Below are 26954 nucleotides of genomic sequence, written 5' to 3' on the forward strand. Positions count from 1 at the left end.
TTATATCTTTCCTTTTCTCCTTTGCTTTTCACTTCCCTTCTTTTCACAGCTATTTGTAAGGCCTCCCCAGACAGCCATTTTGCTTTTTTGCATTTCTTTTCCATGGGGATGGTCTTGATCCCTGTCTCTTGTACAATGTCACGAACCTCATTCCATAGTTCATCAGGCACTCTATCTATAAGATCTAGGCCCTTAAATCTATTTCTCACTTCCACTGTATAATCATAAGGGATTTGATTTAGGTCATACCTGAATGGTCTAGTGGTTTTCCCTAGTTTCTTCAGTTTCAGTCTGAATTTGGCAATAAGGAGTTCATGATCTGAGCCACAGTCAGATCCTGGTCTTGTTTTTGTTGACAGCATAGAGCTTCTCCATCTTTGGCTGCAAAGAATATAATCAATCTGATTTCAGTGTTGACCATCTGGTGATGTCCATGTGTAGAGTCTTCTCCTGTGTTGTTGGAAGACAGTGTTTGTTATGACCAGTGCATTTTCTTGGCAAAACTCTATTAGTCTTTGCCCTGCTTCATTCCGTATTCCAAGGCCAAATTTGCCTGTTACTCCAGGTGTTTCTTGACTTCCTACTTTTGCATTCCAGTCCCCTATAATGAAAAGGGCATCTTTTTTGGGTGTTAGTTCTAAAAGGTCTTGTAGGTCTTCATAGAACCATTCAACTTCAGCTTCTTCAGCGTTACTGGTTGAGGCATAGAACTGGATTACTGTGATATTGAACGGTTTGCCTTGGAAATGAACAGAGATCATTCTGTCATTTTTGAGATTGCATCCAACTACTGCATTTTGAACTCTTTTGTTCACCATGATGGCTACTCCATTTCTTCTGAGGGATTCCTGCCTGCAGTAGTAGATACAATGGTCATCTGAGTTAAATTCACCCATTCCAGTCCATTTTAGTTTTCTGATTCCTAGAATGTCGACGTTCACTCTTGCCATCTCCTGTTTGACCATTTCCAATTTGCTTTGATTCATGGACCTAATATTCCATGTTCCTATGCAGTATTACTCTTTACAGCATTGGACCTTGCTTCTATCACCAGTCACATGCACAGCTGGGTATTGTTTTTGCTTTGGCTCCATCCCTTCATTCTTTCTGGAGTTATTTCTCCACTGATCTCCAGTAGCATATTGGGCACCTACTGACCTGGAGAGTTCCTCTTTCAGTATCCTATCATTTTGCCTTCTCATACTGTTCATGGGGTTCTCAAGGCAAGAATACTGAAGTGGTTTGCCATTCCCTTCTCCAGTGGACCACATTCTGTCAGATCTCTCCACCATGACCCACTTGTCTTGGGTTGCCCCATGGGCATGGCTTAGTTTCATTGAGTTAGACAAGGCTGTGGTCCTAGTGTGATTAGACTGAATAGTTTCCGTGAGTTTCTGTGTGTGTCTGCCCTCTGATGCCCTCTCGCAACACCTACTGCCAAAGTTAACAGGTCCTAAATCCTGGAGCCTGTAAACATTACCTCACTGGGGAAAAGATCCGTGCAAGATGTAGTTAAATCAAGGGTTTTGAAATGAGATTATCGTGGGTTATCTGGATGGGCCCTAGGTGCAATCATATATATCTTATAAGAAGGGAGCAGAGATTTTATATGCACAGAGGAGAAGGTGGTGTGAAGACAGACAGACACAGAGATTGGAATGATGCAGCCTTGAGCCAAGGAATGCTGACAGCCACCAGAAATTGAAAGAAGCAAAGAGCAGGTTCTCCCCCAGAGACTGGAGGGAGTGCAACCCTGCTGACACCTTGATCTCAGCATGCTCGCATATGTGCTAAGTCCCTTGATCATGACCCCATGGACTGTAGCCCGCCAGGCTCCTCTGTCCATGGGGATTCTCCAGGCAAGAATACTGGAGTGAGTTGCCATGCCTTACTACAGGGGTCTTCCCAACACAGGAATCGAACCTGTGTCTCGTATCTCCTGCATTGGCAATGGGTTCTTTACCACTGTCGATACCTGCTGCTGCTGCTGCTGCTAAGTCGCTTCAGTCGTGTCCGACTCTGTGCGACCCCATAGACAGCAGCCCACCAGGCTCTGCTGTCCCTGGGATTCTCCAGGCAAGAACACTGGAGTGGGTTGCCATTTCCTTCTCCATTGCATGAAAGTGAAAAGTGAAAGTGAAGTCGCTCAGTCGCAACCGACTTGTAGCGACCCCATGGACTGCAGCCTACCAGGCTCCTCCATCCATGGGATTTTCTAGGCAAGAGTACTTAAGTGGCTTGCCATTGCCACCTGAGAAGCCTTGATTTCGGCATAGTGGTACTGATTTCAGACCTCTGGCCTCCAGAACTGTGAAAGAACAAATTCTCATTAAGTCACCACATTTATGGTACTTTGTTTCAGCAGCCACAGGAGAAACTAAAGCAGATGTAATTTTTGGCCTACAGAGATGTGTAGAGAAAAACTATACTAAGAATTGAAGACAATGAAAGACGATATTTAATTTGAGTCTCTAGTCCCTGCTTATATTATTAGTGGTTTGATAGTTGGAGGAAATCAGAAAGGAAAGGAAAGTCTTTTTAGCTTTTTTGTCTTACATAAAGGAGAATGAAATATTGTATTATTTTTCTTCAATTTGATAATTAGAGAAAATGCCAGTTTAGGGATAGTTTTGAAAATGTTTAAAGATGCCTAAAGTAGAATTAAAAACAAAATGTATATTTTGCAAATCACTGAAGGAAGTGTGAAAAGCAAGACATGTTACCAAGAAAAAAGGAAATAGCAAGAAAACATAATAAACAAAAAGCATAAAATAGAATGATGAAAATAAAGCTATATTAGTCAGCAGTAATAGTTAGCTGATGTAACAAATAACCCCCAAATCTCAGTGTTGGACTGAGCTCCACCAGTCTTCTGTCCATGGAATTCTCCAGGCAAAAATACTGGAGTGGGTTACCATGCCCTTCTCCAGGAGATCTTCCAGACCTGAGGATCGAACCCAGATCTCCCACATTGCAGGCAGATTCTTAACATCTGAGTCACCACAGAAGCCCAATAATTAGTTGATGTAACAAACAACCCCCAAATCTCAGTGTTTTAACACAATTAAGGTTCGTTTTTCACTCACTTCACAATCCCATGCAGGGAGCAGGGCCCTGGGTATGTGTGGGCAGGGATGCCTCCTCCACAGAGTAATTCAAGGCTCTAGGATCCTTCCATGTGAGAGGCTCACCATCCTCCAGTGCACCCTCATGTCTGGCCGACGGAGCAAGGGAAGAAAAAGCATTAGAGAGTGGAACAAATTTGTTTAAGAGTCAGCTCTTCCTCCATTTCCCATTAACCAGAACACATTTCCCAGCTCACCTAATTATCAGAGAGGCTGTGCCCAGGAGGGAGAAGAAGCACGAGTTGATGGACACAGAACACCGTCACTGCTGGAAGAACAAGCATATCGGTTCTGATAATGAGTCTGAATTCCCTTTTGTCTGACCACTGCGCGGTGTGAGGTAGGAGAGATGGGAAGAGAAGAGGTGGTCCCTGGAGAGGCCAAGGCTGCAGGAGCTCAGGCATGGGAGGAGAGAGTGGGGAACGATCGAAGGATCAGCCTAGAAGCAAGGTCTGGTGGGAGAGCAGGGTGTAAGATTGAGATGCTGAGCTATGAGTCTGCAAAAGGAGTGGGCAAACTGATGTGGGCGTCCCAGAGGCAGGCCCCGAGGGGAGGGTACCCAGGAAAAGGAAGCCACTACAGTTACACGTGGAGCATTTGCTGACCAGCCAGTGGGCAGGGAGGGAACTGTAAGGAGCCATGAGCTGGTCCCACGAGTTAAACTTCCATCTTGTAAGAAAAAGATTCTCAAGGTACGTAAAGGAGAAAGATGCCGCTAAACAGAAGAAACATAAAATATGTAAAATTTGAGGCAAAGGAATAGCCTGAAAACACACGTAAATAAAGAAGTAGCTATACAATACGGGGAGCCCAGACAGGTGCTGCCTACATATAGGGCTTTCCTAGTAGCTCAGTGGCAAAGTATCTGTCTGCTAATGCAGGAGACACACACACACACACACACACATAGACAGAATTAAATGTGATAAAATGCTTAGTCTACAGTTATGCCAACAGTCATGGATCTTTATGCACCAAATAACCTAACAAGATGGAGAAGGAAATGACAACCCACTCCAGTATTCTTGCCTGGAAAACCCCATAGACAGAGGAGCCTGGTGGGCTACAGTCCATGGGGTCGCAAAGAGTGAGACACTTCTGAGCGACTAATACTTTCACTTAACCTAACAAGAAAACATAAAGCAATATCTGTCAGAAAAACAGGAAGAAATTGACAATCACAGAAGACTTTAATGCATCTCTCTTAGTGGAGTCGAATAAATAAATAGAACTAAACTGGAATTTGTTTTAGGTGATTTTACCATTTTTTGATTTTATGCTATATATCAGACAGTGCTAGGTACTTTATGATAATGTTACTGCCATTTTACAGAGGAGTAAAGTGAGGCTCTGCCAGGTCACTCAATTAACTATCAAGTACTAGTATTAAATGTCTGAACCCAAGTCTTTGACTCTGTAGCCACTTTGTTAGAGCCTCTTGCGAAAGCAGAGCTTTGTTTCATGGAAAACATTTCTTCCAAGAAGGACAAAGACACTCCAGCCCTCAAAGAATCCCTGATGACTCCAGGACAGGTTCTGGTTAATGGTGGGCAGTCGGGGAGCTTTCATTTACAGGGTGATGATGACGAGAGAACAAGTGGTCCAAGGTTAGGTTACTTGGCAAGGAAGAGTGAGACACGGCAGCAGCCTAAGTGCTGCGTTTGGGGCAGCCCTGACCTCCCAGAATGCCAGTCACTGCAGCTCCTTCAGTGACCTAAACCCTGTTCTTTCACTTCAGAAAATAACAAAAGAAGAATCTTTGTGTCTGCTGAAGACCAGCTGGCAGCAGGAAAGGAGGGCCTCCGATTTTGCTCTAGACACCAACGTGTGCTTTGGGCTTTGGTCCGTCTTCTCAGCGTTTGCTCTTTGGATGGCACGATGCTTTAATTATTATTGTCTGCTATTATCATCATGGTTTAATTGTTGGTTTGCAGTGCCGTAGCTCAGAGGGGGGCATTTTGTAAAACAAGTATTATTTTCTTTTTGTAATTTCCAGTGTCACTGAGGATAATTTAAGCTGCATTCTCATTTGAGGACAGGGGTGATTTCTGACCCCCTTCCCCCTGCAGCAGCTGTTCTTTCTCATGCTGTTTTCCCCTGATAATCCATTGTTACGACTGTTCTTGGTACAGCACCCACTGGTGATGACTTGAAAGCACCCGAAACCCTTTTTGTATTCTGGGGCTAGTCGGAAGGCAAGTGAAATCAACATAAAGATGCTATGATTTTTTTTTTAAGTCTTTTCTCGTTTATGCATCTTTCTAATATGTGATGGATACAAATGATGGAGGTGGGAAGCACCCAAGAAATGCCCACTGTTTCAAGTTTCCTTCAGAAACTGAAAGCTGAAGATCAGACTCGAGTTTGCCTACAGACAGCATCTGAGGAGTGTAGCCTCCTACAATGACAATTCGATGCCCTCCTAGCTTTTGAGATGAAAGTTCTGGCAGGGGTTGAAGCTGAGTGTCATGAACCTTACCCACAAAGCCCAGGGGGAGTCTTAGTGGCAGACTGGTGGGCAGAGGTAAGGGAGTGAGGGTCAGGTGGGGACCCCCTCACCTGGGGACCTGCTGTCAGGACCCTGTGCTGGAAAGTGGGACTCTGTAGAAAGAAACCCCAGAACGGGATTGGTCCTGCAGTCCTGGTACCCTGGAGTTAAAAACAGTGTCAGCCAATCAGAAATGAAGATTGAGCCCCAAAGAGAAAGCAAGCAGTTTCCAGGCAGCCCCCAGGGGAATGGGAAAAAGACCCGCGGGGTCAGTGAGCTGAGCTGTTGTACTTGTCGGCTATCAAGATGGCCCAGGCTGCATGCCCAAAGGCCCTCCTTTGTGGGAAAGGGGCTCCCAGCTCCCTACCCCCAGCCCTACCCCAGCACCATGGAAACTCCTCTCTCCAGGACCCCAGGGGCCATGCCCACCTTGCCTTCTTTCACGGCTCAGACAGCATTGTCCTGCCCTGAGACTGTCTCCTCTCCTGACTCCCCGGGATGCACCTTTTTCTGGTTTACCTTCTACCTCCTCCACTCCTCATTCTGGGTCACCTTCATGGGTTTCTCTTCCTCTGTTCATCCTTAACACCCTGCATCTCCAGGACTCCCTTCCTGTGTGCTGCTCACACTGCCTACTCATTGGGTGGGTTTGTCCTAACCCATAGCTTCAGGTCTCACCCACCTGCACGCATGCTCTTGTCTTCCTGTTGAACTTGTAGTGTCCCGGCCGTGCCCATCTCCCCATCCCATCCATGTCCTTGAGCAGCCTCTCTTCTCTGCCTGACCATCCCCTTTCCTTCTTGACAACGCCTTCATCTGTTCACGTCCTGTTCATCTTTCAAGACTCAGCCTAGTTGTTCCCGCCTGCAGGGGCCTTGCCTCACCCCTCGGCCTGAGGTAGGGGCCTTCTCTTTGCCAATCTATACCACAGTGCTTATCACACCACACTTAGGGGCAGAAACAAGCCATGTTCTTGTCTGTATCACCAGTCCTCGGCATGTATATGCACCCAGTACCTGCTATCTGTTGATTGGATGTGTGAATATCAGTCAGGAGACTTGTAGAGCTGTACTTGGAGAGTGAGAGACCATGGCCGCAGCATCTATGTGTCTCCTGGTTTTAAACAAAGTCGACTCTGGCCCAGGGTCCATGCAGCTTGGTCCTGTCTCTTTGGTGGTGATAGGATGCCAAAGACATAGCTGTGAGATTCCGGGGGCTGGATGTAAGTGGTAAAGGGAGATGTCAGAACCTGTAGTGAAATAAGAAGTATCTTCTTTAGCATATCGGATTGAAGCTGCCGCTCGTCAAGTGATACACACAGCAAGGACTGTGGGTGAGTTTGGCTGAACTGTGGGTGTCCCTGAACGCTGATGAGCCATTCATTCATTCATTCATTCATCAGTTCAACCAAACCAGAAGCTTAGTGTAGATTAGGCCTGGTCCTGGGTACTAAGGATGCAGATGTGAAGGAGACACAAACACAACCTTTAAGGAACTCAGCAAGACAGGTGAGTAAGACAGGCTGGCTCTGACACACAGGAGCACACAGAGGGAGCATCTCACCAGACTGGGGCTCCGGGGAGGATATGGAGAAGCCAGTGGAAAAGCTCCCTAGCTGGAGGTGGGGTATCTACCAAGACATGGTAGTCAGATGGTGTATTAGTTCACTAGGGCCGCTGTAACAAACTAAACGACAACAGAAATTTATTTTCAAGCACTTCTAGAGCCTAGAGGTCCACAACCAAGGAGTGCACCGGGTCACGCTGCCTCTGACAGCTCTAGAAAAGGATCGGTGTCATTTCCCAGCTCCTGGTAGTGAGCTGCCAGCAATCCTTGGCCTTCCTCAGCGTGTGGACACATCTCTCCGCCTCCATCTTCACATGGTGTTCATCCCTGCGTCTCCTCGACGCCTCTGTTTTCAGATCTCCCTCTCCTTTCTCTTAGAAAGGCATCAGGCACTGGACTCGGGTCCCAGCCTACTCCAGATCTTAACTTGATGACATTTACAAAGACTCTATTTCCAAATAAGGTTACATTAACAGGGACGGGGGATTAGGATTTGAACAGGTCTTTTGGTGGGAGACCATGCAAGCCACTACAGGTGGTGTGAGGGCACATGCAGGTGTTGGAAACATCTGGGCAGAAGGAAGTCCCCAGAGCCAGAGAAGGAAAAGAAATGGGTGAAGACTGAGAGGAAGAAGAGGAGGCAGTTATCCCCTAGGAAGCCTGCCGATACTCTATAGGCAAAGGCGAATGACTGGCCAGATATGCAGTTCAGAAAAATCAGCCGGCCCTGGGGGAAAAGGGGGACTGAAAGGGTAGCAAAGAGTCTGGGTGCAGGAAGGCCAATTACTAGCTTGTCTGTGTCTGCCTGTGTAACACTGTTCTCTCTCTCTCTCCCAGTCATCTTCCTGTCTCACTCTCCCTGTGCTTTGCTTTTCTTTCTCCAAAACTGCTTCAAAGACATCTCCTCCTTGAAGTTTTCCTTGCCTCTCTCAATTAGGAGAAGACAACGAAAGGCCTTTGGTGCCAGACAGACGTGGCTTGAATACCACCTCTGACCCTATGAGCTGTTTGACGCACCCCTGGCCCCCAGCAAGTCATCCCAGTTAACCCCTGGGGACTCTAGTTCCCGCCTCAGCAAGACGGCAAAAAATAGGCTCCAGCGTACAGGCTTGTCACGAGCACGTCAGACAATATGCACAAAGTACTTGGCATGTAGATTTCCAGCACAGGATCAGTTCTCTTCTTCCTCTGGTTATTTCGATGGCACTTCATTTATCCCACGCACTTAGCACCTCCTGCACGTATTATTATGTTGTGTGTGTCTCTTTCAATAAACAGCGGCAGCCTCCAGGGCAAAGACACAGCCTTCCACGTTTGGCAGCTCTCGGCCCAGAGCGTGACATGCGTGCCCCTCCCTCTTCTGTGCTGGGCGTTGTGTCTGAGGCCCAAAGAAACGAGTGCACAAACAGGCAAGGCGTCAAGATGAAGGATCACCTTCCCACAGCTCGGTGGGCATGGGATCCCCAGATGATTTTCAGTATGGAAGAAGCCAGGAGACTGGATGGTCACCTGCAGGCAGGCTGCTTAGGCAAGCCCAAATGTCTGCTTGGGTCCAGAAGTACCCTTATCAATGACAGCCTCTAATTAGCATTTTATTAGACTTGGGTTTCTATGGGATGAAAAATGTCTTCAATAAGAGTCTTAATACACGTGGTTGGCTTGGCAAAGCCCCTGACTAGCTTCAAGGATGTATCATGAAAGAGGTCACCAGCACCCGGAGTAGCCCCTGAGCTAATTTCCCTGCCTCCGATGTTGCCCTTACCAGGCTGTTCTTATTTGGCCACAGGAGTGATCTTCAAATGAGAATGGGACCTTGGAAGGCCTCAGCTTAAAATCCTTCCAGGACATTCCTTCATCAATTGAATAAAATCTAACATTTTCTCCGACCCGCAGGCCCCAGCAGACCTGGCCTCTGCCTGCCTCTCCTGGGCCAGGGACAGCCTCGATGGCCTTTCTGCTGCTCTGAGGCTCCAAGCTGCTTCCCTTTCGGAGCCTTTGCCCACACTGCCCTTTATCCACTGAAAGCGTCCTCCCACCTCTTGCCCTGTCCAGCTCGTCATGTGGCTGCCTCCCTTTGAGCTTTTCCTCTTCCTTAAATGTCACTTCCTTGGAGAGGTCTTCCTGGCCAGCCTGTCTAACCCGATGACTCTAACTCGGTGCTCTGCTGTTTCCTCCATTTCATGTGCCATCAGCCATTCTGATGGGGTTGTGTGTGTGTGTGGGAGGATTGCCCATTTCCAGAGACAACTGGAAAAGGGCACCCTGTCTGTCCTCTTCGCCTTTATCTTCCAGCACCCGGCATCCAGGGGGTGTTTACATAAACAATGGCAGCAAGAGGTCTGGAACTTCAGTTTCTCTCCTCTCTGTTGCCAAGCAGCGTGGCTTCTGCTTGCAGAGGACCTCAGGGTCCTCCTCCGCCTCGAGTCTCCCCCTCTCACCTCTGTTGACCTCATCAATGCCAAGCCTTTGACTTTGTCTGATTATCAGACCAGTGAAGCTGAATGCAATGAACCAGTGCTTTTAATTCCAGGTCTTGCATATCAGCCCCTTAACCTTATGTCTGGTTCACATGTAAACTATTGATCACCAACGGGGTCAGGCTGGCTCTCGGCACAGCCTCTTCCTTCTGAAGGGGTAAGCGGTGTTGTCGGGGGAAAGAGAGGAAGTGCCAAGGTCTGACCTGGACTGTAATTATAGAATGTGGTTCTGGCTTGCTCTCTGACCAGCTCTTGACCTTGAGTGAGTTACTTAATTTCTCGGAACCTCGGTATTCTCATTTTTAAAGAGGATGTGATGCTACCTACAAAGTAAAGATACCCATGAGGACTAGATGGGATCAGCTGAAACTGCCTTGTACACGGTGGTTGTTGTATAAATATATTTTCTTTCATTTCTGCTTAGTCTCCATAGTCTCCGTTTTCACACATCTCATCAATCTGGCCCCCTGAGCCTTCATTTATTGATTCTTCAATTTACTCACTCATTCATTCCATTATTCACCCTCAGGGACCTCAGTCGGTCTCTAACCACAGAAGGATTAAACCCAAACTCTGCCAGCTAATCCTGAGGTCCCTCTCAATCCAGCTCTGTCCCCATAACATCCTCACCCCACCCCGGAAGTCTATTGTGGGAGTCCCCGTTCTTCTCAGGCACCCTAACCTCCCCTCGGGTCTTGTTTGTGTTACTACATCCAAAGAAGACACCCTCCCTTTCATGCCACCCAGACTCCTAGCCTCATCTCCTCCTCCATCCCCTGACACGCCTGGTCCATGAGAACCTCTCTTCCCTGAGAGTGCGTGCGGCAGTGCCACACGGCTGCCACACGGCTACCGCACGGTCTGCCCCGGTGGGTGGTGTCAATTTCCCAGTGCATCACGGACCACGGAGGAAGCAGAGAAGCCAGGGGCAGCTTAGCACAGCAGGGAGGACACTTGTCTGCTCTGCCTGCTGGGGGGCTCCTTCTCCCGTTCAGTCAAGTGTGGGGCCCCAGTCTGCCGACCTGTTGCCCATGAAATACCTTGAAGAGAAGCCCCTCTGTCTTCACTCTGTCAGAAGCCCTTGGAGGGGAGGCCTGCCGGGGGCCTAAAACATGGCCATCAAAGAAACCCCCACAGCTCTGGTACTGAAGAGGCTCCACTTGTACCTATAAAAGGGTTTATCTCGGAAATCCAAGAACTAGCTTGAATCCTGCTGGAACTTAACTGGTGACTGAAAGCAAGAAAGACACACACATATCCAATAATAAATACGTAACTGGTAATTAAATTCCACTCACAATGGAGCTGAAAACTAAAAAAATGAATTTAAGAGGAAGAGTACAAAGAGGAAGACCATGAAACCTGACCAGAATACATAAACTAAGCCCTAAATAAGTTAAGGCACCTAGAGTGTTCTCAGCTGGGGAAAATAAGTAAAGATATCAAATTGCCCAAATCCATCTATAAATGTGTGCAGTTTCAACGATAGTATCCATGGGATTGGGAGAAACTTGAAAGGGTAAATTTGGGAAATTAGCTAAGAAATTTGAAGGGGGGAGGAAATATGAAGGGGAGCTTGCCTTGTAAGAATTATCAAAATATGAGACTGAAAACTGAAGTCAGTCAAGTAGCTGTGCTCCAGGTACCTCAAGTTGAATTCTGTTTTGGCCGAGGAGGGAGCCCAGGAATCGAGAAGAGTCTAGACTCAGATCCCATGGTCAAGGTTTCAAACCCACTGAGAGAGCCCGGATACCCAGTCACAGGTGTTCTTCATTCAAGTACTTGTGAGCATCCTTGGAAGGGTCAGATCTAGCCCAGGTAGTGGGGCTACCATGGTGAACAGGACATGGCCCCACACACAAAAGTCATGTTCTTGTTGGGGAGAGGGGTGGTAAACAAATCAATAAACTAAGGTTCAGTTCAATTCAGTTCAGTCGCTCAGTCGTGTCCGACTCTTTGTGACCCCATGAATCGCAGCACACCAGGCCTCCCTGTCCATCACCAACTCCCAGAGTTTACTCAAACTCATGTCTATCGAGTCGGTGATGCCATCCAGCCATCTCATCCTCTGTCGTCCCCTTCTCCTCCTGCCCCCAATCCCTCCCAGCATCTCAGTCTTTTCCAATGAGTCAACTCTTCGCATGAGGTGGCCAAAGTACTGGAGTTTCAGCTTTCACATCAGTCCTTCCAATGAACACCCAGGACTGATCTCCTTTAGGATGGACTGGTTGGACCTCCTTGCAGTCCAAGGGACTCTCAAGAGTCTTCTCCAACACCACAGTTCAAAAGCATCAATTCTTCGGTGCTCAGGTTTCTTCACAGTCCAACTCTCACATCCATACATGACCACTGGAAAAACCATAGCCTTGATTAGACGGACCTTTGTTTGTTAATAAATACTAAGAAGGAAGCAAGCTGAGCATTTAGATAGAATATGGAAGAGGTTACTTTGGGTAGGTAGCCCATTTGGGAAAATCATGAACCTATAACCCTTAAAAAATTAAACTATACAACTTCTGAGAAAATATTAAAGTTTTGCTTTTTAATCATTGGGAGAAGAAGAGGGTTTGCCCAAGCCTATCATGACATTCAGTATCCTTAAGGGAAAATATTAACATACTTGATTACATAGAATGAGTAACTCCTATACCAAAAAGGACACCACAAGCAAAATTTAAAGGAAAAGGGACACCAGATGCTAGAAAAAATGTTAGCAACAAATATATAAAAAGTAATATATGTATATAAGGATAATAAATATTTAAAAATTATAATGTGTGAACAGAATTTATAAAGACAAATAACTCAATTAAGATGGATAAGAGGTGTGAATATATACAAATGACCAATGAATATATGCAAAGATGTGCAACCTTACTAAATTATCTAAATTTAAAACTCTAGTGCAATTCCATTTCAGTTTAGCAGATGGGCAAGTATTTTAATATAGAATATATTTACATTGTAATATCTGATGTTTGTAAGGGGAAGCTTAGAGAGAAGAGTCGTATGAACACTGTTCAGTGGGAATGTAAGTTGACACAATTACTTAAGAGAATAATTTATCAGGTTTTTTATTAATAATTTTAAATATATACCCATTCACCCCCAAATTATTCCTACAATCCAACTGAAATCTTAACATAAATGAAAAACACTACATAAAGATGGGTATGTTCCTTGCAGAATCCCAGGGATGGGGGAGCCTGATGGGCTGCTGTCTATGGGGTCGCACAGAGTCAGACACGACTGAAGTGACTTAGCCTTAGCCGTTCCTTGCAGTATTATATGAAATAGTGAAATATAGCCAAGTAGATGTAGCTCTCTCTTATATAGCATTAAGTGAATAAAGTTACATGAAACTATGTAAAATATAGTCCCCATGGTGGGGGGATGTATCCACATTGAAAAAAATCTGGAAGAATGTGCCACAAACCTAAAATCAAGTGGAAAGTTCTAGAGAACAGATTGGCTGATGTGAGACTCTTTTACAATTCAGGACATCTGTATATTGTTAGCCTTTTTCTGCCTCAAGCATGTCTTATTTTTATAATTTTAAAAGACATTTGTAAACAGATATAGTGATAAGTGGAGAGAATCTCTGGTGATTCAGAGATTCTTTACCAGGAGAATTCTCTGGTAAAGAATCCATAAGCGAATGCAGGAGACCCAGGTTCAATCCCTGGGTCGGGAGGATCCTCTGGAAAAGGAAATAGCAACCCACGCCAGTGTTCTTGCCTGGAAAATCCCATGGACAGAGGAGCCTGGCAGGCTACAGCCCATGGATCGCAAGAGTCAGACACAACTTAGCAGGCAAACCACCAACAGTGATGAGTGGATTGGATCCTGGAACAGAAGAAGGACATCAGTGGCAACACTGGTGAAGTCCAGATCAAGTCTGGAGTTGAGATCACAGTAATGGACCCGTGTTGGTTTCTTAGTTGTGACAAATGTACGCAGGGAAATGTAAGAGGTTAATAATGGCAGAGCTGGTGAGGGGTCTGTAAGAATTCTCTGTATTATCTTTGCAACTTTTTTGTAAGTCTCAAATTATTTCAAAAAAAATTTTTTTAAAATGATTAGGAGAGAGAAACAGAGAGACAGGCTGGTATCCAAGTTTTACTCTGGGATACAAAGATGTAGGCTCACCCTTGCCCCCACTGCATCTGTACCAGCTTCTCAAAGATGCTAACGTTACCTATGACCTTTGCTCCCCACCACACACTTTTTTCAAGACTTAGATTTTTAGAGCAGGTTTAGGCTTCCAGGTAGCTTGAGTGGTAAAGAATCTCCCTGCCAATGCAAGAGCCACAGGGGGTGAGAGTTCAACCCCTGGGTCGGGAAGATCCCATGGAGGAGGAAGTGGCACCCCCTGCAGTATTCTTGCGTAGAGAATCCCACGGACAGAAGAGCTTAGTAGGCTGCAGTCCACGGGGCCGCAAAGAGTCAGACACGACTGAGCAACTGAGCATGCCCAGGTTCACAGAAAAACTGAGAGGAAGATGCGAGATTCCCATTGACCCTCTGCCACACACATGGGCAGCTTCTCCCGTTATCAGTATCCCCCATCAGAGCGGCACATTTGTTACAACTGATGAACCTGCACTGACACATCATTATCACCCAAAGTCCATCGCTGACATTACGGGTCACTCTTTATACCCCTTATTCTAAAGGTTTGAACAAACGTGTAACGACATGTGTCCACTATTATACTATCATAAGAGTATTTCCACTGCTCTAAAAATCCTCTGTGCTCACCAGTTCTTCCCCTCTCCCTGACCTAGCCTCCAGCAATCACTGATCTTTTTGCTATTTCCTTAGTTCTGCCTTTTACAGAGTATCCTATATTTGGAATCATACAATATGTAGCCTTTTCAGAATGGCTTCTTTCACTTAGTAATAAGCATATAAGGTCCCTCTATGTCTTTTCATGGATTAATAGCTCATATCTTTTTAGGGCTGAAAAATATTCTGTTGTCTGGATGACCATAGTTTATTTATCCATTCACCTACTGAAGGACATCCTGGTTGCTTCCAAGTTTTGGCAGTTATGAATAAAGCTGCTGCAACAACAGTATGCATATGGTTTTGTGTAGAAATCAATTTTCAACTCCTTTGGGTAAATACTGAGGGGCACAATACAACCCAGAGATCATATGGTAAGAGCATGCTTAGTTTTGTAAGGAACTGCCAAACTGCCTTCCCAAGAGGCTGTACCACTTTGTCTTGCCACCAGCAGTGAGAGTCCCCATCGCCCCACACCCTCATCAGGGTTTGTCCGTGTTCTGGATTCTAGACGTTCTAATGGGTGTGTAGTGGTATCTTACTGCTTTTGTTTTCATTTGCATTTTTCAATGACTTTTGATATAGAGCATCTTTTCATATGCTTATTTGCCATTTTTATTCATATATCTTTTTTGGTGAGGTATCTGGTAAGGTTTAGCGCATTTTTAATCATATTATTTGTTTTCTTACTGTTAAGTTTTATATATTTGACTCTCCATATCTACATATTCAGGATCCACAGATTCAACCAACCTCAAATGGAAAATATGGTAAAAAAAAAAAAAAAATCCAGAAAGTTCCAAAATGCAAACTTGAATTTGCCCTGCACAGGCAACTGTTTACATGGCATTTACATTGTATTTACAACTATTTACATAGCATTTACATTGTATTAAGTATTGCAAGTAATCTAAAAGTTTTTCAAAGCATACAGGAGGATGTTCTATGCAAATACTAGGCTTTCCTGTATGAAGAACTTGAACATCCTCGGATTTTAGCATCTTGTTATCTTTTGCAGAACAGCAATGTTTAATTTTAATGAAGTCTACCTTATCCCTTGCTTTCTTCATGAATCTTGTCTTTGGTATTGTATCTAATATTATATCACTATAATCGAGGTCATCCGAGTTTTCTCCTATGTGATCTTCTCCGAGTTTTATAATTTTACATTTACATTTAGGTCTGGAATCTATTTGAGTTCATTTTTGTGGAAGGTGCAAAGTCTCTGTGTCGATTCATTTTTGCACAGGGACGTCCAATAGTTCCAGCAGCATTTGTTGAAAAGGCCCTCTCTGCTGCACTGCATTGCCTTTGCTCCTTTGTTAAGGATCAGTTGACTATATTAATGTGGGTCTATTTCTGTACTTTTGATCTATTTGTCTCTTGTATCACTGACATCACACCGTCTTGATTAATGTAGCTTGCTAGTCTTGACGTCTGGTAGTGTCAGTTCTCCAGACCTGTTCTTCAGTACTGTGTTGGCTCTCCCAGGCCTTTTGCCTCCCCATATAAACTTTAGAGTCAGTTTGTCAATATCTACAAATAACCTGCTGGGATTTTGATGGAGTGTTTGTTTTTTTTCCCCTGACTTTGCGTTCTCAGCATCCCTTTCCAGACTAGACTCAGGAGTGAGGTCTGGAGACTGCTGTGTAGAGTTGAGGAGACAGCAACAGGAAGCTCCATAATAATAAACAAGATGCACAAAATCTAGCCTCCCTTGCTCTTGTCCCCGTTTCTAGTGACCCCCGGTGGGCAGAGCAGTCTAGATGGAAGTTGAGAGCATAACTGCCGGGCATCGCTTCCTGTTCCTTCCTGCGAGTCTTTCTTCGGTGTATGACTTGCCCTGAACGGAAACCACTGGAAAGTAGGGGCTGAGCCCTGCGTGACCACCTGCCTCTTCTCTCTACGCAGGCTCCACTTCCTGGTGTTCGACACAGAGGAGGTCCATGACGTTCTGCGCATCTGGGATGGGCCGGTGGAGAGTGGGGTCCTGCTGAAGGAGCTCAGTGGCCCGGCCCTGCCCAAGGACCTGCACAGCACCTTCAACTCCGTCGTTCTGCAGTTCAGCACCGACTTCTTCACCAGCAAGCAGGGTTTCGCCATTCAGTTCTCAGGTCTGAGCCCACCTTCCACCACCCGCCTCCATCAGTCCTGCCTCGACCTCCCGTCCCCCTCCCTCAAGTCCCCTCTTTCCACCATCTCTCCACTCGGGTAAAGATGTTTGTTGAGCATCTGCTCTGTGCCTGGTTTATGGGCAATGCTGGTTTAACATTCATGCCAAGCTTACTCTAAAGGGGAAGACAGGCAGGCGAATAGACACTGACATGCCAATCGATGAATATATGGAGAAAGAAGTGTGAACTACAATGGTCACCTTGGAACATCAAGGAAGATGTTCCAGGAAAGACGATGCTCAAGCTCTGACCCAAACGATGAGTAGAAGTTACGGAAGAATAGACAGTATTTCAAGGAGAGTATGGTCAATTATAACGTGGGTTTAGAGTTGCCATGTGCTTGGACTTGCAGGATTCCTGAGTCCTTATCAGATAAGTAAGAGAGAAAAGAGCATCTTGGGTGTGAAGGACATATGAAGAGGTGCAGAGGCAGATCATGGGCTCCAGATGTAGAGGGTTGTCCTTGGCTGAAACCTGGAGTATGTGGAGGGAGGCAGGGCAGGAATAAGCTGACAGTGGTTTGGGGCACAGTCACGGAAGAACTGATCTGACACATCACACACTCTGATTCTTAATTTAGTGCAGATCTCAGTAAGGACTGGGAGCCAAATATGAGTAATCTACATTCAATTACTTATGTACTGTGGTAGCCAAGTGTGGAGGAGCATCACAGAGAGCTACCAAAAATGGGCAGTGCTCAGACATCCAGGTCCTGATATGAGCTCGCGTCTGTGATGGTCCTGCCTCTCCTGCGATGCATCATCTCACATCCTCTGAAGTGCCTCTTCCATCACTCATCTCCCTGCACGGATCACTCCGCCTCTGTCTACGCTCATGTTTAGTATACAGCAGCTGTCTCATTACCATCTCCTTACTCCATGGTGGGTGTGAGGGGGTGGTTTCCATGGTGATGGCCAGAGCAAGGCTGTGTGGCACCTGGGCTGTGGCTTTGCCTCCACTTTCTCACCTAGTATATAGATCAGCTAAGGGTGGTTGGGTATATCTCTAGCACCGGTAAGGCTGTAATGGCATTACAGAGCCTACTTCCAGCTGTTTTAGGCATCTGTCTTCCCCATGGAGACCAGCATTTAGCAGTGTTGGGTGGGGGGCTGGCACACATGAGGGTCTCCAGGACCATGTTCCTATGTACTCAGTAACTTGCCCACTTAACATTCACACCAGCTGCCAGCCTCATGAGAAATAGCTCCTTGTGGGATTCATTGGGAGTCTTCGTACTGGAAAGCCAGTACCCACTTACCCAGCGAGAGGGCCCCTGGTGATCACCCAGTAACACTGAACTGACCTAAGGTTAGAGTCCCACTGTGGGGCCACAAGGGTCATTTTAGCTACACATTTCCCGACATCTGTCCCCATGAGGTCCATGAGCAGTTCGCTGGTATTGCAAGAAAAGGAAGTCTGCCTGATCAAATTATGTCAGGAAGGTGCTTAGGTTGAGCCAGACCTAAAGAGATTATCTGTAATTTGGAGCCTCCGAGAACATCTGTTCTGCTAATGCAGATGAATTCGGAAGGTGTCGGGCAGGTCACAGTTCTCAAACATATTTTATCGTGGGTGACTTTTTCCAAGGCTATCTCAAAAGACTAGCATTTCATGAAACAAACTTTTGGAGATTGCTGGCATCCGCCATACAAAGCTCTCCCAGCAGAAAGGCAAGTGGAATGATAAAGAGACAGCTCAGTCCTTTCACTGGGGAAAGGAGAATTAGGAATAATTAAGCCAGATATGTATTTTCTCTGTGTTGAAGCTGATGGGTACAGTTTTACAAAAGGCCCATCATCGTACTGGCAGATTTCCCCCACGGATTTGCGGTATCTGACCTCCAGCGTGTCTTCAGGCTTGCCACGTGGGCCGGAGTCCCTGGGCGCTCCCGTGAGCCATGCCTTCACCCAGCTACTTTCTCACACACTGCTCAGCTCATAGACGCTGTCTTCCTCCTTCAAGGTTCATCTCAGATGCCACTTCTTCCTAAGCTCCCCATTCAGAATAAATGGCTGTCTCTACTGGACCCCCAGCACTTCTGTTTCTTCAGCACTTTGCCAATTCTAGGCACTCGGCCTTGCTGGGGACCTGGCCACCTACTTGCCAGCCCACAGGAAACTCTTAGGGGGTAGGGGGCCACCTTGTGCCCCCCACCAGACTCCTGCAGCAGAAGCCCACTCACTACTCAATGGACCACTGGGTACATGAAGACATGAACAAGTGGATGGTTTTCTCTTAACACAGGGTTTCCCTAGGCAAGTCACCCTGAGTATCACTTAGGTCCACAAAGAGAGGAGTGGGCAGAACTATGTGGCCTAGGCTCCAGGAAGGCTGTGCCAACCTGGCCTGACGTGCTGGTATACCCGAGGTTTGGGAAAGGTCACCTTCCCTGTTGCTGTCATCACTTAGCAAATACCAGCACTGCTCTAGGGAAGAGGGAACGGCTAACCCCACGTTAATGTTATCGTGTGTATTTGACAGGGGATTGTACAGAAATGCCAGGGATGATTAGTGCAGGCTTGGCTTTATTGAGTAAACACGACTGTGTAACATCTAACATCCTGTCTGCACCACATGGATCCAGCCTCTCCCTGGGGGCTTTGCTGAGCAGCTCACATTCAGGAGCATTAAAGGGAGAAAGTGAAAATGAAGAAAAGGTGAGAGGGAGCCCTGAAGGACAGGCACGAGTAATCACGGCCATCTATAGAGCCAGCACCACTCTAAACTCTCTGCGACATTATCTCTTATAATTTTCACAAAACCCATAAAGCACGGGCATCATTATTAATCCATGTTGCAGATGTGGACTGTGGGGACCAGAGAGGTTTCTCATGCAATGTCATCTAGAGTTAGTAAGTAGAAGAGCCTGGGTCAAATCCCCTGTGTCTGATTCCCAAACCTAGGCCCTTAATCATCGCACTCCATTGCCTCCCCTGTATGGTCAGAACAGTGAGCTATTTTTCTTCCAGAGAATCATTTACATGTATATGCTGTAAAGCTGGAGTTGAAAGCTAAGTCTGTTTTTAATTGGGAAGGGAGAAGATTGCTTCTTGTTTGGCTTTATAAATAAATTCAGTAAGTGTCTGATGGTGACGGTTTGTTCATTTATTTATTCACCCAAGAAATATTTACTGAACACCACTGTGTGCCGGGACCACTCTAGGCCCTGGAGATACAGCTGGAAGCAGAACAGCCAAGGTCTCTGTTCCCATCATAATGCACAAGCGAGCTACAATAAAGAGGAAAACACGTGAACTAGCAAGATGACTACAGGTTGTGCTATGAAGGGAACACAACACAGAAACGTGACAAATTTGATGAAAGGGCTGAAAGGGTAAGCCCAGAAGAAGGTGATCAAAGAAGCCTGTCTGAGGAGAGGATGTTGGAGCTGAAAACCGAGTGACAAGACAGAGCTGGCATAGAAGGATCTATGGCACGAGCATTCCAGGCAGAAGGGGCAGCAGGTGCAAAGGCCCTGGGGGCAGGGGTGTTGGGAGAGAGAGCACTGAGCTGGCTGTGCTGCAGGGAGATTCTACAGCTGTGGCTGAAACACAGCGATAGCAGATCGTTGAGGGTGTGAATGATTAAAGGTGGATCAAAGCAAGGGACAGGTTTTAATATGTGCTTTCAAAAGAGGAGACTTTAAGGTACCATAAACCAGGAGTTGGCAAGCTGTTTCTGTATAAGTCCAGGTGGTAAATGTTTCAGGCTTTGTGGACCATGTGATCTCTGTCATAACAACTCAACTCTGTCATCAGAGCATGAAACCAGCTATAAACAATGTGTTTCCAAGTGAGCACCCCTGTGTTTCAGTAAAACTTTGTTTGCAAGAACAGGCATGCAGCCAGATTTGGCTGTGGGACTCAGTTTGTTGTATACTTTCTTAGATACTCCAACTCCAGGACCTGTCCATGCAATCCTAGATCTTATAATTAATGATATCAGTGTGTACAGGTGCCCTGGGCTTTTACACCGAGTAACAGAAGAGAGTGGATACATATCCCAGGAGATCTGGAGAATGTAGAAAGCATAAACTCTCTCTAAGGCCTCCTGGTTTGCTTAACAATTGATGTGGGAACTATCCTGGCAACCTAGTGGTTAGTTCAGACTTTGCCTACCAATACAGGGGGTGTGGGTTCGATCCCTGATCCAAGAGTTAAAACCCCACATGCCTCATGGCCGAAAAGCATAAAACAGAAGCAGCATTGTGACAAATTCAATAAAGACTTTAAAGAATGGTCCACATTTTAAAAATCTTCCTTAAAAAAAGGACTACTGTGAATTTTACATTTTATACCATAATAAATTCATTTGTTTTAATGTAAAAGTTATTTTTCCCAGAATTTCTGAGAAAAATTGACCCTCCAAGCCAATGACTGTATTGATCCTGTATGCCCCAGAGTCTCCTATTCCCAGGGCCTGCTGAGCACAGTCTATGCCCCGTGACACAGGCAGGGACCCTGGAGGAGCAGGGGTTGATGCAGCTGCCCCGGAATCCTTTCTCTGGACTTCCTCTCATACCCTTTCCTTTGGTGTGTTTTCTCACCTGCATTTTGTCCATTTATTCCTTCAGTCATGCTTTTATTCATTTGTTCCTCCTTTCCATCATTTATTTGATGTTTGCTTTTAAAATAAACGGGCTTCTCTATATTATGCTGTCTGATATTAGGCTACAAATATCTCCCAAATTCCTAGGTTTATTGAATTTTTAAAACATCCCAGCTAGTAATGTTTATTTTGAACTCTACCATGCCACTTGCTGTAAACACCAGATTTCTCTGTTTCAGTCTGATGAGTTATGGGTTGGTTGCCATGCAAGGGAGAATACGACCTTCATCTGACCTTAGTAACTCCAGCATCTTCTCAACCACCACTCAGCATGCAGGCAGCCCAACTCCCAAACTCCCTTGCAGACCTTTCTGATTGCATATTAGAGTTTATTCTTAATTACCTTGTCACTCCCTCATACGGATCATGTTAGCGACATTTTGCAAAATTGGAAAGCTCCCCATAACAAGGCTTGTGTCGTTAAATCAAATTGAACTCAGTTCTATTGTCATAGCAGGGCAGCCATGCTTAACTCGTCTAGTGTCTCATGATAGACGGATGATAGTGATGGTGAAGGTCCGGGTAGAACAGGTGACGGGCAGGAGCAGTGGTGGAGGTGGCAGGAACGGGCGTGAGAACAGAGGTGGTGGCACGGCTGCTGCAGCTGCTGATCCTGGCGGGAGGCAATGGAAATTCTGGCAGAGACCTTGGGGATGGAAATGGTGGCATCGGTGAGCGTGGTGAGCTGGGAGCCTCGCTCTCTGGCGGACACCTAGGCAACCCCGCTTTCTCCTCTACTTTCTTCTCCCAGTGTCCACAGCAACATCCTGCAATGACCCAGGGGTCCCCCAGAATGGGAGCCGGAGTGGCGACAGTTGGGAAGCCGGCGACTCCACGGTGTTCCAGTGTGACCCCGGCTACGCGCTGCAGGGAAGCGCGGAGATCAGCTGCGTGAAGATCGAGAACAGATTCTTCTGGCAGCCCAGCCCGCCGACCTGCATCGGTACGGAGCAACTGCAGTGTGACCCCACTCCCTGGTCCCGCCACTGGTCTCCTCCAGGTCTCCCAGCCCCTTAAGTGGCAGCTGCGTTAGGAGTCTGTCCAGGAGAGTCAGAATAGCTGAAAGGTGCAGGAGCCTCCACATTTACTCTGCTTTGCCTGCATATGTACAGACACACACCACACACACACACACACACTCACAGTCATACACTCACACTCTGTGTCTGTGCGTGTGCTGTGGTGCTAAGTCACTTCAGTTGGGTCCAACTCTTTGTGACCTTATGGACTGCAGCCTGCCAGGCTCCTCTGCCCATGGGATTCTCCAGGCAAGGATACTGGAATGGGTTGCCGTACCCTCCTCCAGGGGATTGTCACCACCCAGGGATCAAACCTTATGTCTCCTGCATTTGCAGGCGGGTTCTTTACCACTAGCACCATGTGGGAAACCCCACTCACACTCTACACACTACAAATTCTTTCCACTTCAAAATGGTCCCAAATTTTCTGTTCGTCCCTTTTCTCCTGGCCCAGTCCATATTATAGACTGGGAGGAGGACCATGGGTCACCTCGGGTAACAAGGGTCCCCAGGTTCTGAAATGACCCTTCTATTACTGGAAGCACTGGGAGGGCACTCACAGGCCTGGCTGTAAAGGGAAGACCTTTACTCTTCTTCTTCACAAGGAAATGATTGGTTACCCGGCTTTTGGTTCTCCAGCTCTGTCCTTATTCCTTAGATTTCCCTACTTGACAGATGAAGAAGTGAAGGGTCTGCAATGTGTCCAAGGTCACAAAGCTTGTGCAGGTTGGGCCCTGAGTAATCAGTCCTGCTCTCTGGCTCCTAAAGGTTGGGAAGAGGAAGGAACTTGAGAGGAGGACAGGAAAGAAAGAGAAATGGATAGAAACAGACATTCCAGGGCCACATGGCTCTTTTCCTCAGGCAAAACAGAGAGTAGCTCTGTACTGTGTCGGCAATGGATGGTAGAAGAGACCAGGAGTCCTGGGCTCCTTACTGCGTGCAGCCCCGACTGGACATTTCCTCACCAACCTCACTTAGCTTTCCCTGCAGCTCTCTGTAATGAGCACCATCGCCCCATCTTACAGTAGAGGAAACTGAAATTTGGGAACTTTGAGTATCTTGTCTCAAATCACAGAGCCAGGATACGGCAGTGCCAAGAGTCACCCCCACATCAGGCTGAACGCGACGCCTTTCACGCTCCTGACTCCCACCAGGGACTTCCTGAGACGCTCCCCAGCAGTGCCCACCCCGGTGACGCCCAGCCCCCTCTTTGCACACAGGCTCAGTGGGAGGTGCTGTCCAGGCAGCTGAGGACTGGCCTTTGCCGCCCGTGCCCTGCAGCCTGGCGTTGATGGTGAGCACTGAGTGCTGGCCCTCGGTGGCAGGGAGGACTCACATGGGTGTGTGTGGCAGGAGCTCAGTGCAAGTGCCATGGACAGGAAGGTGAGGCCTGGGTTTCAGAGCCCTCTCGCTTTTCAACCGCAGCTGCGATCCGCCAAGAGAGCAGAGGATATTGAAGAAGACAGGTCGGGGGGGTTCAGAGATTTGCTGTTTACTAGTTCAGTGGCTGCGGGGAAATTGCTTCAACTCTCTGACCCTCTGTCTCCTCATCTGTAAAGTGAAGGTAAATGTACTTCCCTCGTGGCGTTGTGGGTGAGCCAGCACTAACCCTGACCTCAAGAAATATTCACTTCTCTCCTTCTGTCCTTTCTTCCTCCTTCTTCAAATTCCGCTCTCCTTCCTTCCCTTGTTTGTTTCCTTCTTTCACGTTTTTTTTGGACTCCCTTCCCTTCCCCGAACCAGACTTCCATCCGGTGGAGGGAATTCTAGTGAGGCGAGGGGGATGAGGGGGTCAGACGACCTCTCATTCTGCCTTGTCTCAGGCTGGGATTCCTTCAGTTTGTCTTACGGAAAAGCGGGTCCTGACACGAGGCTGTCCCAGCTGGAGCAGGGGGAAGCCCCGAGCTGAGCCGGCAAGAGCAGTGCATGTGTAGCCGGCAGGGCAGAGAGGTTAATTTGGCTTTCATTACCCATTCTCCTGCGCTTGGCGTGGGGAAATATTCCTCACAACTAAATGAGCGTCTGCCTCTTCTGGAAATGACAAGCCCCTCCTCATTTCCAGCTCCCTTGGCCGTCTGCCAGGACAGGTCTGGCTGGCCTTCATGCCCTTTCATTATAGGGAGGAAGCAAAGGAAGGTAACAAGCGTTTGAGAGCATCCTCCCCACCATAGGCGCTGGGCTGGATGTGGCTACATTTTCACAAATGAAATCACTGTGCAGTGAGTTTTCGGATTCCAGCTGCCTGGTTCAAGTCAGCTTCACGAGGACAGGCTATGTGACCTTAGACAAACCACACCATCTCCCTATGCCTCAGTTTCCTGCCCTGTAAAGCAGGGAAGATAATAGTACCCAGCTCCTGGGGTTGTGTGGAGGATTGAATAAGCTAATGCTATAAAGCGCTTAGAGCCGTGCCTGGTTCATAGTAAACACTGTGTATGTCAGAGGCCTTCATAGCCATTATTCTTTAATTTTATTTTATAGATAAGAAAACAGGGGCTCAGGGAGGTGGGATAGCTTTGCCCAAAGTCACAACTAGGAGGAGGCCAGATTCGAAATTTGAACCCAGGACTGTATAATGTCAAGATCAATGGTCTTTTCTGCAGCTCTCACCCCTTGATACAGCTGGCCCACTTTTTAGCCACCTGGAATGACCAGTGCCTGTCTCCCTGACTCACACCTGGGCATGGTGATTCGTTAGATCAAGCCTAGATCTGAGGGCAGAGCCTGGCTTCCGTCTCTAACTCATAGTGGGGAGTGGACAGGGCCAGAGTGAGGGCGTGGAGGCCATTGGAAGGGAGACCTGGCTCCTGGGTCCAGCTTGGCATCCCAACCCCAGCTCTGAGTACCCACTGGACAGGATGGGGTGCCACTGGCTTGTCACCAAGGCCTCATTTAGTCTCCAGCAGCTCAGATGTCCTCCTGGCCAATACCTGGGCTAGAAGGGGAAGGGGGACTTTGTGCCCCTCAACCAGCCCCACCCGAGTGGCAGGACCTGACCATCTTGCAGGTGCAGCATCCCAGGAGTCCACCCACAGCCTTGAGGACAACTGGCCAAGTGCGACAAAGCCCACACCAGGGTCCTGGGTGGGAAGCAGATGCCTGACTGCCTGATATTGGGGGGCCATCACACAGGGAGCTGGGCCAAAGCAGGGCCTCAAACCCAAACAGACTGAGAGCATTGGGGGGTTGGTGGAAAAATAGGGGGGGCCAGTTTTGAAACAGGCAGATTCACCCCATCTGTGAAAACTTAAGGGAAGGAACCCCTGGCCTGGGAAGGAAGGCAGAGCCTGGTAGCCCTTGCCCGAACAGAGGGAGCACTGGGAAGATGCCCCAGGAGCTGGGACCACTGCCCTGAGCAGGGCTTTCTGCTCTTCCTGGAAGTACCACTGTGTTTCCTAGGCCAGCCTGGGCAGGGCCACACTCAGTGGACAGGACAGTGTGGTCTTGCTTTGTTAAGTTCAAGGTTTCACCCTGATCAGACAGGCCTCCCGTCTGCCCCATCCACCGAACCATATTGTTTGAAGAAGGATCAATGGAGAAGAAGTGAGTGAGATACAAGACAGACTCAACTCAAGGGACCATCCTCACTCCCAGAAGCTCTTCTCCTGGGTACCCTGCCCCCGCTGGCCTGCAGGGAGGGACAGCACCCCCTATTCCCACTGCCGCCAGTGGCTCCGAGGTAGCACAGGAGCATGGGGGAGGTGATGGGCTTGGGGGCCAGACACATGTGGGTCTGAGTCTCAGAGTGACTCTGGGCAAGTTCCTTGACCTCTCTGAGCCTCAGTTTCCACTTTTCTGAGTCAGGAAGGGTAATCCATAGCTTACCGAGTTGTTATAAGATAGAAATGAGATATGGATATAAAATGCCATATGTCATGTGTGACCTTTAACAGGTGTCCACTGGAGTGTATCTGGTACTCAAGCTGGGACTTGAGAAATATTTCCCACAAGAAAAAGCCCACACTACTCACGATCCCTCAGGTTTTATGTTCAGCCACATTAGGGCTTTTATGGCCTCATCCGAAGACCTACCATTTTTTAAAGAGGCCCCGTTGGGGATTGATCCAGCCCTTTAGGCTCACCCCTCATAAAAGCTACACTGAGGAAGCAAAGCTTAGTTCTGGGACAAGCAAGTGGCTGCTCTGAAGTCCAGTCCTGGATGTACCCTCAGTTCCCAGCTCCACGTCCAGGCCTGGCCCTTCTGCAGGCTCACTGCTTGCCCACTCTACCGCCAACCTTCAGTGGTGCCCTGAGGTTTTCAGACCAAGCCATGTCTAGTCTCAGCCGTCTTTTCCTGTTAACATCCCCATACAACCTCCCAACCTTCACTTTATCAGACCCTCATGCTGTGGTCCAATAACCCAGCCCTTCGGGGGAGAACCAGATTCAGGATCTGGGACTTGCCCCCCCAGGGGCTCCGGATGAGCAGCTTGCTATATTCCCAGCCACCGTCCCACCCTCCCACCTGCTGGAAAGGCCTGTCATCTCAGGGGAGGGGGACCACCGTGGACTAATTGGGGATTTGTAATATTTCCATACAACAGAGGAGCACATGCTCTCTTGGACAAAGGCCTTTGAGAAAATTGGAAGGTATCTGCAGCCCCACGCAGGTGCCAAGAGCACTGGCAGCATAGGAGCCCAGGCACACTTGGCAGACACACGTGGTTGTTTTCTGCTCCTCCTGACATCAAGTGTGCTGGGATTAGTGG

At 47.5% G+C, this 26954-nt stretch overlaps 1 protein-coding gene across 4 annotated transcripts in view; it reads left to right on the top strand.

Moving 5' to 3' along the window:
* The window catches only part of CSMD2 (CUB and Sushi multiple domains 2), a 689612-nt gene that overhangs the window by 511694 nt on the left and 150964 nt on the right, over positions 1 to 26954 (top strand). For all 4 annotated transcript variants that reach the window (XM_027537925.1, XM_027537922.1, XM_027537923.1 and 1 more), the window contains 2 exons: positions 16356 to 16558; positions 21978 to 22169. In XM_027537925.1, coding sequence (XP_027393726.1) covers positions 16356 to 16558; positions 21978 to 22169 — 395 coding nt within the window. The remainder of the gene's footprint in view (positions 1 to 16355; positions 16559 to 21977; positions 22170 to 26954) is intronic.

This window comes from Bos indicus x Bos taurus, chromosome 3, assembly GCF_003369695.1.
Source record: "Bos indicus x Bos taurus breed Angus x Brahman F1 hybrid chromosome 3, Bos_hybrid_MaternalHap_v2.0, whole genome shotgun sequence".
In the NCBI taxonomy this organism is placed as follows: Eukaryota; Metazoa; Chordata; class Mammalia; order Artiodactyla; family Bovidae; genus Bos; species Bos indicus x Bos taurus.